The sequence below is a fragment of the Cryptotermes secundus genome, unplaced genomic scaffold (genome assembly GCF_002891405.2).
Source record: "Cryptotermes secundus unplaced genomic scaffold, Csec_1.0 scaffold183, whole genome shotgun sequence".
Lineage (NCBI taxonomy): Eukaryota > Metazoa > Arthropoda > Insecta > Blattodea > Kalotermitidae > Cryptotermes > Cryptotermes secundus.
Genome location: NW_019729899.1, coordinates 1,934,403 through 1,949,429, shown reverse-complemented (window position 1 = coordinate 1,949,429; position 15,027 = coordinate 1,934,403). Strand labels below are relative to the sequence as shown.

The following is a 15,027-nucleotide window of genomic DNA, read 5'->3' as shown; positions in this document are numbered from 1 at the left end:
CTCGTAAGCGTAAAATTCACTCACGGGCTTTCAAATGGCATATAATTAGTTCCTCGATGCGGTGTAGTATTATGCATGAAAGTGGCATATTTCAGCCAATAGTCCTAATTGCTTAAGTCAGAGGACACCTTTGTGTGACTGTTCGTTGGACCCATTGGATTGAGGGTGCCAACTGGTTGTATTCTTTTGATACCCAATAATTTGCACATGTTTTTAAAAGTATCACTTAAAAATTTTGACCCACAGTCTGAAAAAATAACCTGTGGTATCCCGTAAATCAGGATGACATTGTCCACGAATACCTTTGCTACTTCCTCGGCTGATAATCCACACATGGGTACAGCTATCAAAAACTTACATAATTCATCTTTAATAGTTAGAATATAACGGTTTCCTGTCATACTAGGGCTCACCTCTCGAACTCAGTGGAGGGGGTATCGGTTATGACCAATGGCAGCCTTGTGCACTCAGTTTCACCTGTTACTTCACGACATGTTTCGGCAACATAGTGCCATCATCAGGTGCCCTAATTACGTTAATCTATCGCATTGCTTGCCCTCATGTCTTCACAACACCATTTAAAAAGTGCGTATTTGTCAACTATAATAAATTTACACTCACTAAAACTTGTTAAGATTATTCATCTTATTTGTCTTAATTAAAACTGGCGTCTGGTTCATTCATTATGGTGTCGTTTTTTCTTATTTTCTGTGTAAACCTTCAACGTGAAAAAAAGGTACTTATTATTATTACTTTCGGCTTCTATCTGTTGTGTGTTGTATTATAATGTTTAGTACTCACCGTGTCTTGTGATGTGTGTTCCCTTCTTAGCTGCAAGTGTTGTAATGTTGGATGTGTGTGTGTCTTCGTATTGATTGAGTTATGACGTGGTAGGGGTAGATGTGGTGGGGGTAGGTGGTGGGGTTGTGTTATGTTGTTCTGTGTAAATTGTGTGTAATTCCTGAAATATTAATTTCTTGTTTGTATTGTTCATATGTGTGCGTTTCTTTGTTGTTCTGTATATATGATAGTTTTCTAATGTGTTTAAATATTGTCCTTTCTTATTTGTTGCTATTATGTCCATGGCTGAGGTAACCCGACAGCTCGGCACCAAGGGGCCGTGCACTGCTCCCTTAGTGGCGGCTAGTATTTTACAGCCACCGTCTGCTGCAGGCTGGGTCTGCTCACTTGGTCCTTCGTGGCCAAACAGGCTCCTGGAGGGCCTGGGAGATGATGTTGCGATGTCTCCTCGGAGAGGCCAGTCCGATTCGACATCGTAGGATATTGAGGCTGGAACTGCTGCCGAGTGTAGTCTACGGCAAGATCTCCTCCTGAAATCCTAGAAGGGAACCTCTTTAATCACCCCACACCTGACACCAGTTTATGTTTATCTAGTATCCCGTAGTACAGTTGGCTGAGATCTTCCAAGCCGGAGACACCTGTAATAGAACGATAGCTCACTAGCCTTACAATTGAAGTACGGCGTCTCATCCTCCTTACTTATATATTTCAACCAATTTCTCCTACTTCTGCAACACTGCACATTAACTGTTCCAAAATTGTAACTCACTAACACTTCTCGCAACTCCTCAAGAAATACGCCTACCCTTATCTTCAAAAATGCATGCAGATGATATCTACTTACATCAGCTCCTTCAACACATATGTCCTGGTTCCGTTCAATGCATACACAATAAGTCTCAATATCAGTAAAATAACATAAGAAATCCTCCCTGATTCCTTCATACAGTTCCCCTACTGAAACTGTTATAGCAAAATCCTTACTCGTTTTGCGGCTAAGTCCCAATCGCTCCGAATCCCGTACGCAGCGCTTAGTCTCTTTAGGCACTGCGAGCGGATGTGGCTTCCGTCTCTTATCAGCTCCCCTATTTATATCACTCAGCGGCTTCCGGTCCATGCCTGCATAAACCTGCGTACACACTCCACATCCAGGCCCGGATATGACTTCACTCCACCGCCTCCACTCCCTCTTCCCCTCACTCCTCCACCAACAGGGATGCCAACGCCACGCAAATTTCCTTCCAAATCAACTACTCGCCGTCTACGAACGTGATAAAATGTATACCTTTGTCTCACACACTCGTCTCCCCTCAACAACACAAAGAAATGCCTCAAGTATGTCTCCTTCTGTCCATTCATATACCGATTCAACTTATATAACATGTACTATTGCATTATCCACCAGACCATTACCAATATAAAACACTGCCAGTTTTTCTAAATCACGCCGACCCAAATAACTGCAAAAAGTTTTCAGAAGCACATAAAGAGGCCACTCTCTCCTCGGTCCTATAACTGCTTGTGCATACAACCAGGGATGTTGAATAAACCTTCTTACGAAATCCTCCACGGGTCCCGCCCTTTCCATGGGCTTCTAGACAGTCCTCAGGTAGACCTCGGTGCCTGAACTTTTAATAAACATCCCCCGGGAAAGGGTACCTCTGGTGCGCTACAGTAAAAACACAGAAATCACATCACATCAATTCTCCTCTTTATTATGACCATACAATACAAAGTAATAGTACCATCTAACCCTCATTGACACCTCTGCATAATACATTGTATGTGGATCCTTGGGATCAAAACTCTTTTCATTGCTAAATGGACCAAACTGTACTCTCTCTTCCAAGAAACTGTTACATGGCTGCATCTTCACCACGCAATCTTTCATTGGCGTTGTCTTGTCACATAGTATACTTGTCTCAATACCATTCTTACACTTCGGATAGAAGTACACCCTCTTCTTCAATTTTCGGCTCATCTTATACGTATGCAAGCCATCTACTACATCCATACAACTAAACACTGCACTTCCAGTATGCAGGTCCACGACGTTTAAGAGTGAAAGCTCAAGACTACAGAGCAGTTAAGTATATGAGGATTTATTAAAAGGAAAAAAACCAAGATGAAATTCATACAGCCATTGGTGATTATATGAAGGCAACACCAGAACCCTGCGAGCTGAAATTTCTAAGTCCACTTCGCTGAGCTGAGTCGCATAGAGACGGCCCGCACGAAGTCTTCGAAAGTATCCCCCCTCTCCTGTGATTACGGAGAGTTTATAAGCAAATTTACATCTGGTAACTCTACACACGCTCCGGTAGACCTGTCAGGTGCGCCTGCGCAGGTTGACCTGAAAACCCCAGTGCGCCCACACGGTCAGGTACACCTTTCCGATATTATTTCAGTTGTGTGTTTGCTATGGTCGGACATGGCATCTACAGATGACGATGTTCTAGCTGTAGTTGGCTTATTATTAGCTACAAATTATTTCAAACCGAAAAGTAAGCGTCAAACCTGGTGCAAAGCGTGGTTGATGAAAAGAAATGTTTATTCACATGTGAATTTGTTAGGTGAATTGAAGTTGGTCCCTAAAGATTGGCACAATTATTTGCGCATGAATGAAGAAACTTATTTACAGCTCCTGTCATTAGTTGCCCCATTAATTAAAAAGAAAGATACCGTTATGAGGATGGCCATTTCACCACATGTAAGATTAACTGCAACGTTACGATACCTGGCAACAGGAAGAACCTACGAAGACCTGAAATTTACTACTGTAATTTCACCACAGGCTCTTTCTACCATTATACCAGAAACGTGTGATGCTATATACAAAGCACTACATAAGGAGTATTTACATGTAAGAAAGAATAACANATGAAGTAAACAAGATGTTATTCTTAACAAATTGTCAATGAAAAATCCGTCGAGTGTAACAATGTTTTTAGGTCACTTATTTATCTCACTTGCCTTACATGTTTCGGTTCAAGAAAAAACATCATCAGAGGCACGTATTACAAACACATGAAAACACTGGCGTTGTTTAATGTACACAGTATGTAAGCTGCGTGGACGCTGTTACAGATGTCGAAGTGTAAAAGCACAACACTTTCTAGTGACATTGAATGCACGTACAACTCTTGCATTCCATCTGAAAATTGCCCTCAAATTGAGCCGTCAATGTTAAAATATTTAAAAGTTTAAAACATTTAAAGTAAAATGTTCGGCTCCTTCTTGTTAATTCTTGTTAATTTCTTGAACCGAAACATGTAAGGCAAGTGAGATAAATAAGTGACCTAAAAACATTGTTACACTCGACGGATTTTTCATTGACAATTTGTTAAGAATAACATCTTGTTTACTTCATTAAGCTATACTTTATTGTATAATCAAAAGCAATCAAATGGAACATTACAAGTAAAAAGACTTTACAGATCATCGCCACTTAAATTAGATAGATATGAAGCTGCTGATGGTGAGTGTGCTGATATGGATGCAACTGTGTCACTGTGAACTCCCGCCAATTGAGGGCATGGTGGGTGTTCGTGTTGTACTGAGCTGGGAATTTGTGGTGAGGGATATGGGTGTGCTTGATGCTGGTAATGCTGCGTTGAGCTGTGTGAAGGGCCAAGTGAATGGGACGTTGTCTGTGTGGGAAAAGTTGGACTAGGACAGGTTGGAGTACTGTGAATAGGTGTTGCTAAATCAAACTGAGGGTAATGCTGACGTTCATTCTGCTGGGGACTGGGAGTCATTGTATGGAACAGGCGTTGAGGTGGAAGAATAAACTTGTGTGAGGTAGTCAAAGTGCCCATTTCGGCTTCAAATAGTGCTGCGTTTATGATCCTCTCAGCTAGGAGTCTCTGTTGCATAGGGAGATCTTGTAATTTCATCGCAACGTTTTTCCCGAAAATATCAAAACGATCTTCTTGTACTTTTGGACGCGTGAAATGCTCATTTACTGACAGTAGAACCTTATTTGTCAAGTCGGCTTGCTGTAATGAAACCTGTGAACTCCTTTTCGGTGGTCTTGATTGGAGTGGCGTAGTGACTGGTGTTATTTCGGATGAATTTTCATCTCTTGTAGAGATAATGGCATCCATCATCATGTTGTATATTTCCATCAGGCACAGATTGACCCGATTCAGCATCTGTAGTATGGCGTTCCTAAAGCAATAATTAGTTTTTATTTGTAAGAATTCTTATTACTAGAGCTCAGTGTTACTTTCTCCAACTTATGAAACATCTAATGATGCTCATGTGACTAGTTGGCACACATATTCTTCCAGTAATTTCATAACTGCTCTCTGTCAATTCCCAGGGTTGGTATGGGCAGGACATTATAAGGGAAAAATGAAGAAGCATTACTTTCATAATGACTTACTGATGAGACAGAATCTTCATTTTCCTCACAGTGGCCCTCTGCCTGGCTGCTTCAGTCATCAACCTGTTTCTTCACTTACTCCACCAAGGAATGTAAATTCTTGTGAGACATCTCGCAATACCATTTACTATTCCTTGGTGAAGTGAACGGCCAGTACACCTAAGGCCATGTGTACACAGGCGACAAATTGTGGAACGACATATTTGTCGTCATAGGCAGCATTTTGTGTTCACTGGACACAGTTTGTTGCCAGGCAAAAGAGAAGTGATGCGCATAATGGACTGACATTCCACAACAGTGTTCCTTCGTGGACATAGTAGAAGTAGGTGATATTATTGGTCTTGTAGCCTGGAATAGAAAACGACTCCGTCAACGTCAATTTTGGGTACATCCTATTTACAGTGAGACTTTCACTTGGAAAGTTTTGTACAAGTTTTGAACGTTATAGGAATTATCCCAATAAGTTTTTTCTTACTACAGAATGAGTGTTTCCAGTTTTGATGAACTTCTGGTTCTAGTAGGACCCTCAGTTGCTAGGGAGAACACCAATTGGAGAAGAAGTGTGCCTGAAGTAGAACGACTTTCAGTTGCATTGCGGTAAGTACATTTTGAAATCATGCAGCAAAGAAAATTTTTAATCAAAATGTAAGCAATTTTTGAGTATAATCGTTCAGTTTCTCACATCAATTTTTATTAGTTATCGGATTACATTAGCATAATGTAATCCAAGTGTAGAATATCAGAATCTGGGGTATGCACGTTAGAGTCATCAGAGATGACTTGTGAGTTGACTGAGCGTGACAATGACGTCCATGTTGAAAATGTTGATCCCTGTTGTCGTCGTTGTCGTGGCTGCCCTTGTCCTGTTAAGTGGTACTTGCCATAAGTACTTGTTGAAGGTATTGGCTGCATTTGAGGAGCTGTTCTCCCATATACTCCTCCTCCTGAAAACCAGTAAGGATCCATTCCTGTTTGATATGAACCTTGTGATTGGTTCTGTAGAGTGTGACAGGTGGGTAGCTGCACAGGTTGGGTACCGGTATTTGCGAAACGTCGCAACACCTGAAGTATCTCGATCCTAGCGCCAAGCTTCTTGTCCTCACTGATACGCTTTAAAAATGGTACTAGTGACATGGCGTAAGTTACATCCTCATCTGTCGCAGCCTGCTGTTTCTCACTTAAAATTTCTAGCATCTGATTTTCAAAACAATATTGTCCGCCTCTTTTGATTGACTTCCATGCAGGTCTGTTTCGAGTGACTTGTATTTTCACCGCCTGGTTCTGGTGTAACTTCTGCAGGGTCTTCAACTGCTTCATTTCCTTCCCCTCCATCTTCCTGAAGATTTGTTGCCGTTGATTTTGGCTGTGTGTGGGGCAGTAAAAAAAGAAGTCTGTCAAAGTAGATGTATTTTCTTCTTTTACATGCAGGCTGCCCACTCTTAACATGTCTCTGTTCACGTAGCTTCCTCAAGAAAGAAGATCTTAAACCCTTCCACTTGTCTTGGATCTCTTTTCCTGAAAGAATCATACAAACTGTAAATAATATATATGCTACTTGTTGCATCCATTTATTATTCTATTATTATTATCATTATCTCTTGTCACAGGTTTATTTCCTGGTATTCCTTTTCTTGAACCAGTGATGCACCTCACCACTCAGGCTTCAAGCTTCGCACTGTAGCAATTTCCGTAGTATGTGTGATGTTCCCAGGATAGCTGGTTTCTTGCAGTGAATCTATGGAGTGCTTACCAGGAATTAGTTCCAAATATTTTCTCAACCCTCTCGTGACTGTACCCTTGGCTCCAATAATTACTGGTATCACAAAACATTTCATGTTCCACATTCGCTGAATTTCAATGCTTAAATTTTTATATTTTAATTTCTTCTCTGCTTCTTTTTGTACTACATTCCTGTCCGATGGTACTGATACATCTGTAAGTATGCAAGTTTTCTTTCGCTTGTTTTTAATTATTATGTCTGGCCTGTTTACCAGAACCACTCTGTCTGTTTGTACGCCTTGGTTCCATAACACCGTTATATCCTCATGTTCACATACTGACCTAGGCACGTGTGAGTACCAGTTGTCTGGTACTTCAATTCCAAATTCTTTACATTGTTATGAGGCCAGGAGGGGTGTGGTCTAGGATACCTGGTCGAGGATATCTCCCTAGAATGGTGCCCCTCTCCTACTCTTAATGAAACACCTTTCTCTTATCTAATCCAAAAGAAAGTAACATTTATTAATCAAAATAAACACATAATATAAGTAACAATAAGCAATAAGTTTTGACGATGCAGTCACTTCTACCCTTACACTGGGGTTATGTGGCCAGGCTGTAACAGACAGATCTCTACTTACAGAGTATGATAACTGCGGCGCGATACATGGTGTCCCACAACTGTGGAGATCTGTGGTCAGCCTGTCTTCTGTCGTCACCCTTCTAGGCGTAGCGGCTCCCCCTGGAGGATGGACCGCGTCTCTAGTTCAAACCCTTGTGTTCACTGCTAAGGAGAAGTGTCCCTTACTTCCGTTGTACAACCCTTAAATACCTTAAATTCTACTCAAACACATTGCAACAAAGCTTGCAATTGGATAATCCTTATCTTTATCAATTTCCTCATTTTCTAAACTAACAAGCGATTGCTTCGTAGTAATCATGCGTTATAAAATAGACAAATCATCAACTTGTGACATTAATTCCAAATTCCATCCTTCAGTAACATTACTCATCTCTACATCCGCTGCTAGTTCTCCAATGTAGGAAGTTAATGTGGTTAGACTTCCACTTTACTCATACAATGCGTTTTCCCCATCCACATCCTATATCCTGCTGTGTGGTTACAGTGGTCAAGGCATATCCATGTACATTCATATAATTATACAATCGATTCAGAGAAATTACTAATATCTAATCAGTACATGTTTCTTAATATCTCCGTGTTTATCACATAACATCATTACATATATATGTATATCAGGCAAAGCCGTCTCATAACAACATATTGAGTATTGTAAATGCATGCAAACTTTATCATGCCTTACTATATATTCGCTCTTCGCCAGGACATCCTGATGTTAAATGGACTATAGTTTCTTTGTATTCTTTACACAGTCGACATTTACTTCCGATCTCTTCTTTCACTATTTTTCTCTTAAAATAGTTTGTACTTATTGCTTGGTCCTGAGCTGCTACGATTAAGCTTTCTGTTTCCCCTTTAATGCCTCCAAATTTCAACCATCGATAGGTGTGTTTCTTATCCACCAGTGTCATCTAAGCTGCGTGGGTATTGTCCGTGCATCATCATCATTATTATTATTATTACTATTGTTGTCTCCTTTTCTAGATATCTTTCTATGGGAATGACCATGCATGGTATTTCACATGAGTACTGTTTGGGCGTCAGAACTGCACAAGTTATTATCGAATCTACTTGTACATGCAGCGTCCTATGGGATGTTTTGGTACCACTGTGCATGAGACCTAACAGAAGACGACTGGAATGCAATTGCCAGCAAGTTCTACGAGAGAACAGACTTTCCAAATGTAATTGGCGCTGTGGACGGGAAACACATTCGGATCGTCCAGCCTAGCGGAACTGGAAGTATGCACTTCAACAACAAGAAATTTTTTCTTTTCTTCTTATGGCCTGGGTCGACTCAAACTATCGTTTCCTTTTTGTGGATATTGGAGGTTGTGGAACATCAGTTGATTCGACGATTTTCAATTACTCCACAATGAGAAAAAAGACTAGCTGATAATACTCTCGGTATTCCACAAGCTAGACTGTTGCCTAATGATGACAATGGTCAACCAGTGCCTTTTGTTCTAGTTGCAGATGAGGCTTTTGGGCTGCCATCCGAATCCTCCAACACACCCTTGCAAACCTGACGCCACAGCTTTTTCTTCAAGTTGCCGTCCAAATACCCTTTCGGGGTCTTGTTGTACAGAGCAGGTCTTTTTTCCATCTCCTTTATAAGTTTTTCAGTTCCCTCATCACTCATGCTGCTCCACTCAATTCAAGTGGGCAGCCTCTGCCATTAATAGACTCCATCAGAGTTACAGCAGTACCAACAGTCTCCACCACCTTCTCAGAAAGGTAGATGAGGGACTGTTCTGTATCACTGCACTCCTTGAAATATATGAAGACATTGGCTGATAGCAGCACTTCAGATGTCAGGCATGTCTTGCATGCATCACAGCCGACACCACGAAGCACCTGTCTGACAATGGAACCACTGACATAGGCTACTGAGAACACTTCCATGTCACCAACAGGTACTGCATGACTCATGTCCTTCTGTACTTAGTGGGCAACATGGAAACACTCAGGCATGCCAGCAGGGGTTTCCTTTGCCATGACTTGTTTAAGGATTACGCGAAGCAGCTTCAGGTTCCCTGAACAACGATTGTAGGTTATCCAGAGGAGTAGCACCATCATCCTAACAGTTAGTTTCTCCCAGTCCTCTAAATGCAAGGCCACTGATGATGCTAGTCTTCAGAGCATCTACAAACTGTCCCACAGTTGGGTTATTGTTAGAACCACAGTTCAAACGAATAGCTCCAAATGTGTTCTCCAGGGGATCCTGATTCAGGGTTTGGGTGTGAAGGTACTTAAAACCTGCCTCTTTCAGTGTCCTCCACACATGCTGGACAGCAGTGATGTCAGTCAGCCACCCATTCTGTGAAGGAGGAGGATGAAGAAAGGCGGGTTTACCATCTAAAAGGATATTATGTGTAGTCAAGCTGCATGCATGCGATCTCAACGCTGGAGCCAACGGCACAGATGGCGAGGTACTTACCCAGGCGTTTGCCTTCCAGCCCCAGAGTGGTTAGGGCGCTGAGTGTATCCTTAGGAATAGCTCCACGAGAGCCAACCATGATCGGCAACACCTGGGCCTCTTGAGCAGTTCCCTGAGAAATGAAGTAATCAGCCAATGTCTGATACTTGGCAATTTTCACAGTGGCGCCCCGCGCGAGGGAATCCCCACTCTCAAAGAGGACGGTTACGTCGACAATGAGAGCCCTTTCCCCATCAGTTACGACGAGGTCACGTTTGAGTCTTTCCTCCTGTACAGAGAATAACTGCTCACGGGCAATCTTGTACCCCTTATCTTCACATTTGCTTGCTATCACAGCAGCCATCTTATCGTGACGCTGGATCCTCATGCCTTTCCCAGCCACACATTCTCCGAGCACGTGCCCTAAGGTTTCAGTCTTATCATGACATCGCCGACAACTTACCGGTATACTTTTGTTGGCTCTTCTTAGGGTGACGTTGACGCCAAATGTGTTAGTCCTTAGCCTGAGAGCATCTGTATATCTGCTAGAGGACAACACGGTCGGATCATAGAGCCAGGCATTTCCAAGAGAGTCATTCCTGAAGTCACGTACTCCATGACCTTGGGACGCCAGGTTCTCCCAATCTTTCGACTCTTGGATCTTGTTTAGGTGACTGGCTCTCACCAGGTCTTTCGGCGTCACCGGCCAAGTTAGTCACAGAGATTTCGCGACCTTCTTGCAGCAGCCCTTGAGACCGCCTGCCAAGCTAGCAGCCTGAACCCCAGGATCCCCACTCGCCAGCAGAGCTAACCCCGATCTGAGACTGGCTAAATGGACTAATTTTGCCAATCGGGGGATCCCCATACCCCCATCCCTTTTCCTGGCATAGAGTACATGGTCTGTTGTACTGGGATGGAGGTGAAGGATTTCCTTAATGGCCGCCCTCACCTGCTGGTCAGCCATCTGCAGCCTAGTTACCTTAGGACTGCTCAGGATTAATCCATACAAGAATTTGGGGATTATTCTTTCAGCAATGAGGTTGACCTTCTGCAACGGTTTTAGTGCCAAACCTCGTGCTCTGCTGACAGCCTTAACGAGCTTGTCTATCAAGGCACCACACTCTAGGCCTTCAGAGAGGGTGTAGTTTATTCCAAGATATTTCAACACAGAGGAGGGTCTGGCGCCAGTTACCATAGTCTCCCCTATTGACAAGCCCAGGTCCCTAACTATCCATGTATTCCTCTGCGATGTTACGAGGAATGAGGATGATTTACGTGGATTCAGGGTCATACTCAGTTTATTAATGTAGTGCCCAACCAGATCTACATTCTCCTGGGCCGCCTCAATGGAGTCCACCAACACGACGATGTCATCCGCAAAGGCCAGTGCCCCTATTTCACGGCCGCCAATTCTGAAGCCCTTCCTCTGGAGGTCTCTAATGAGAGGGTCCATCACCATATTGAAGAGCAGTGGTGATAGGGAGTCTCTTTGTTTTACACCTCTCACCAGAGGGATATAGCTCCCTACTCCGTTAATCTTCGTAGAGATACCGGAGTACATATCTTCGATCAGTGCTATTGTATGTTCATCTAGTCCTCGGGACCTTAGAGCTCGTAGGATGGCTTCATGGGGTACAGTGTCGAAAGCTTTGGCCACATCCAAAAGACTTCCAATGACTCTCCCATTCTTCTTGGCTTGTCGGATGCATTCGTCAAATCTAAAAATGTTCGCGGAACAACCATTGGCGGGCATGAACCCTACTTGCCTTTGATGGATGTCGGTAACACTCCTCAGCCTGACTTCTAAGAGACCTGTATAGATCCGGCTGAGTAAGGAGCCAATCGTAATTGGTCTCCAGTTACCAACTTCCATTGGGCTGCCTCCATCCTTAGGAATTAAAGAGGTTTTGTGTTCCTTCCATGAACTGGGGAAGTAACCGGTGAGCATCACTAAATTGAACACCTTCGCAAGTACTTCAGGGTATGCTCTCATGCTCTGCACCATATCTTTAGTTACGCCATCTGGTCCAGGGGCAGAGTCTTTCTTTGTTCTTCTTAATTTTAAGCGGATATCTTTTGGTGAGTATGTGTGTTCCCCGTTCTACTCGCCAGATGGCTCCCGGAATCGGATTGTGAGCATAGAATGCTTCACGAACTTGAGGGTTTGTGGCTGGGTCGGCCAGTGCCACAACTGTCTCAAGTTTGAAAATGCAACACGTTCTGATTGTGGAATCAGACGGCCTTGCCTCGTCCGTTGGTCTGCAGCTAAAGCGGGCACAAAGTATTCGTTCCCTTCATGAACTGGCCCGAGCGCTTTCAATACGCGCGCTACTTGATCAGGGAGTGCTGTTATGGTAGAGGTCACGCCTAGGTACTCCGGACGATAGGGTACATCATAGATGTCCTGAAAGTTCAGGGTCGGGAGCTCTTGATTTCTTCGGATATAATATAACTTGGCCTCGAACATAGCCAAATTGATCCGGTAAAAGGCGTAAATATCGCAGTAAACTGGGTTGCGTTGTTTGGAGCAATGAAAATAAATTTGAGCTGCGCAAAATCCCATTGTTCGAGTGGTCATTAATAGTGTAACTGCGTTCATGGTCTTAGTGGCTTCGATGCGGTTGAGGGCGTCTTCAATTTCTTTTAAACCCACACCAAGCTTGGAGTCTAGACCTTCTTTGATCTCCTTCATAGTCTCTCTACCGCGCACTTGACGCATCTGATCTTGTCTCTTTGTGTTGTACGATCGGCGGGAGGCGGAGATGCGACCTCGCTGTGCTCGATCGCGACTGGATGTTGGAAACTGGCGCATTTGATGGTACTGCTGCCTGTAGTCTCCTGCAACAACATCTCGCAGAGCGAGAGAGGTAGAGTCTTCCTCGGTATGCTGATTTATTCGTCGTGATGACATTTTGGGAACTTTGTTGGGCCGGCAATCCAAAACACCAAAAACTGATGCCGGAAGCAGCGTCATCAGCAGCGACTTGAAGCACAGAGTAAATAATGCTCGAGATGGTTCAAGTTCGTATAGCAACAGGCGTGACCAGAGTGGTTTGAACGGCTGTTGTACTGCGATGTGGAAAGCAAATGGAAAAACTACCACATTATCACTTTTCCTGGATAGTCTCTTTCCAAAACCAGAGATACCATGTATGCGAGATATTTCATTTGAAGGAGAAAGCTCTAGATCGCATCAAGTGGAGGAACTGTTTTGGAAGAGACTGTGGACCTGTCGTCTTGACAGATTACTGATGAATGAATGAATCTTTTGGTGTAACCTCCTTCAGAACTTGCCCTGTGTGCCTAGACACACTAGGTGGCATAGCAATATTGCATACACCGGACTCACCCCAAAGCCCAGTATAGAATGTTTCAAAGGCTTCGTGAGTCGGTCTTTGATCTGGAGCATCCAAAAGGGCCTCCTTATCTTGATCACTGACCGCCCACTCCACTAGTCGCTGCGGTCGCCTTCTGTATAGGTCCTGGCATCTTGCATACATTGTACGCTTGCGAGCCGCATGGTTGAATCAACTATTATATGTCCTCTTTTTCTTTCTCTTCCTGCTCACAATGCGCGTTTTGGGTGCCGTGCCACCCATTATCGTTCTAGTGAGAGCTGAAACCACTTCCTCTACCTCCCCGCGCGTAACAGGAGAATGGCTGTCCCCATCCCTCAGTCTCCTCAGGAGGTCATCTACTAAGGCTGGAAGAACCCCGGTCGTGTGATGTCCAGAGCGTAAGAGGCCACCCTTCTTCTCCACGCTCTGAATTGCGCTAGCGGGTCATCGGCCTCCGCCTCCGAAGACGGATAGGCCTGTTCCGCTGCGGGACTTCACGACGGGTCATCGGGGTTTACCCCCTGTTCCGATGGATGAGGCGAAGCAGCTTCACGTTACCTGAACAACGATTGTAGGTTATCTAGAAGAGTAGCACCATCATCCTAACAGTTAGTTTCTCCCAGTCCTCTAAATGCAAGGCCACTGATGATGCTAGTCTTCAGAGCATCTACAAACTGTCCCACAGTTGGATTATTGTTAGAACCACAGTTCAAACGAATAGCCCCAAACGTGTTCTCCAGGGGATCCTGATTCAGGGTTTGGGTGTGAAGGTACTTAAAACCTGCCTCTTTCAGTGTCCTCCACACATGCTGGGCAGCAGTGATGTCAGTCAGCCACCCATTCTGTGAAGGAGGAGGATGAAGAAAGGCGGGTTTACCATGCTTGAGGAAGAATCCCCATACTTGCCTTTTTCCAGTGCTCTATATGGGGACTGTTGTCACTGAGTGGGCAACGCAGTGTTTTCGCTTGGTCAACAGGTGTTCCACCATTGAAACTATCGAAGAGGTTGTCAACCTCAACAAACAGCTGTTGACAGGTATTCACCNGGGAGGGGGGGGGGGGGGGGGGCAGAAACTGAAGTTAGTGTGCCTCCTTATGTAGTGAATTAGAGTTTCTTAACAGTGGAAAATAACACATTACTTTACAAAGTACTGACGTTATACAAAACTTGTACATTTCAGTACCTTATTCCTCATTCTACTTTAGACAGAGAGAGGCAGATAGAGAGATAGACAGACAGATATTGACAGAGTCAAAAGTTTTCTTCAAATCACAGAAGATGTCAGTGACATTGGTATTGATGTTGTCCAGGCATTGTTCAAAAATAATTATTAAAAGAATCTGTAATCACATCATGATTATCAGTTAACTTCCCATCAGTGTTTAAAAACTGTATACCTATATGGCATCTAATACTGAAAAGGACTTCCAGAAACACGTCAGATCATTGCCTTCATCGATGTACTTTTGTAGCAAATTTGATCTGTAGATTCTCTTCATACTTGAGATAACTCCTTGATCCATTGGTTGGATAAGTGCGGTAACATTAGCGGGAAAATATTTCACAAAAATATTTCCATCATCTGACCTCAGGAGACTTTCGTTAGGATGTGAGGGCGCATTGTCAATGAGGAGCACAGCTTTCTCAGGTAGGCCTTGGGATTTTAGATGGTCACGAACTTGAGGCACGAATTTAAAATCAAACCATTCTTTAAATATC

General features: G+C 43.5%; 3 protein-coding genes across 4 annotated transcripts; all 3 read right to left on the bottom strand.

Annotated features, from left to right (window-relative positions):
* Positions 1–594: 594 nt before the first annotated feature.
* LOC111865748 lies at positions 595–3,670 on the bottom strand. Of its 2 annotated transcripts, none has more exons than XR_002843028.2 (2): positions 1,646–3,670; positions 595–1,439 (listed from the first exon to the last, which is right to left on the bottom strand). XR_002843028.2 is itself a non-coding variant. In XM_023854016.2 (2 exons), the coding sequence occupies exons 1-2, from the start codon at positions 1,916–1,918 to the stop codon at positions 881–883; spliced, it is 732 nt and encodes a 243-aa protein (XP_023709784.1). In that variant the 5' UTR covers positions 1,919–3,670; the 3' UTR covers positions 595–880. The 2 variants fall into 2 exon arrangements, 1 of the variants encoding a protein (XP_023709784.1); XM_023854016.2 differs by having other exon boundaries at positions 595–1,339.
* Positions 3,671–4,161: 491 nt separating this feature from the next.
* On the bottom strand, positions 4,162–5,251 carry LOC117282419. Its single transcript, XM_033751948.1, has 2 exons — positions 5,189–5,251; positions 4,162–4,971 (listed from the first exon to the last, which is right to left on the bottom strand). The coding sequence occupies exons 1-2, from the start codon at positions 5,245–5,247 to the stop codon at positions 4,233–4,235; spliced, it is 798 nt and encodes a 265-aa protein (XP_033607839.1). The 5' UTR covers positions 5,248–5,251; the 3' UTR covers positions 4,162–4,232.
* LOC111865751 lies at positions 4,162–6,777 on the bottom strand. The gene is made up of 2 exons (XM_023854018.2): positions 6,397–6,777; positions 4,162–6,365 (listed from the first exon to the last, which is right to left on the bottom strand). Exons 1-2 carry the CDS (start codon positions 6,750–6,752, stop codon positions 5,894–5,896), a joined length of 828 nt encoding a protein of 275 aa, XP_023709786.1. The 5' UTR covers positions 6,753–6,777; the 3' UTR covers positions 4,162–5,893.
* Positions 6,778–15,027: the final 8,250 nt, after the last annotated feature.

Coding starts and splice junctions, on each gene's coding strand:
- LOC111865751 (XM_023854018.2), bottom strand. CDS start 6,752: ATGCAACAAGTAGCATATATATTATTTACAGTTTGTATGATTCTTTCA. Junction 6,366..6,396: donor CAAAAGAGGCGGACAATATT/GTTTTGAAAATC, acceptor AGAAATTTTAAG/TGAGAAACAGCAGGCTGCGA.
- LOC111865748 (XM_023854016.2), bottom strand. CDS start 1,918: ATGGACCGGAAGCCGCTGAGTGATATAAATAGGGGAGCTGATAAGAGA. Junction 1,340..1,645: donor TATGTGTTGAAGGAGCTGAT/GTAAGTAGATAT, acceptor GTTCCCTTCTAG/GATTTCAGGAGGAGATCTTG.
- LOC117282419 (XM_033751948.1), bottom strand. CDS start 5,247: ATGACTGAAGCAGCCAGGCAGAGGGCCACTGTGAGGAAAATGAAGATT. Junction 4,972..5,188: donor ATGAAGATTCTGTCTCATCA/GTAAGTCATTAT, acceptor TTATTGCTTTAG/GAACGCCATACTACAGATGC.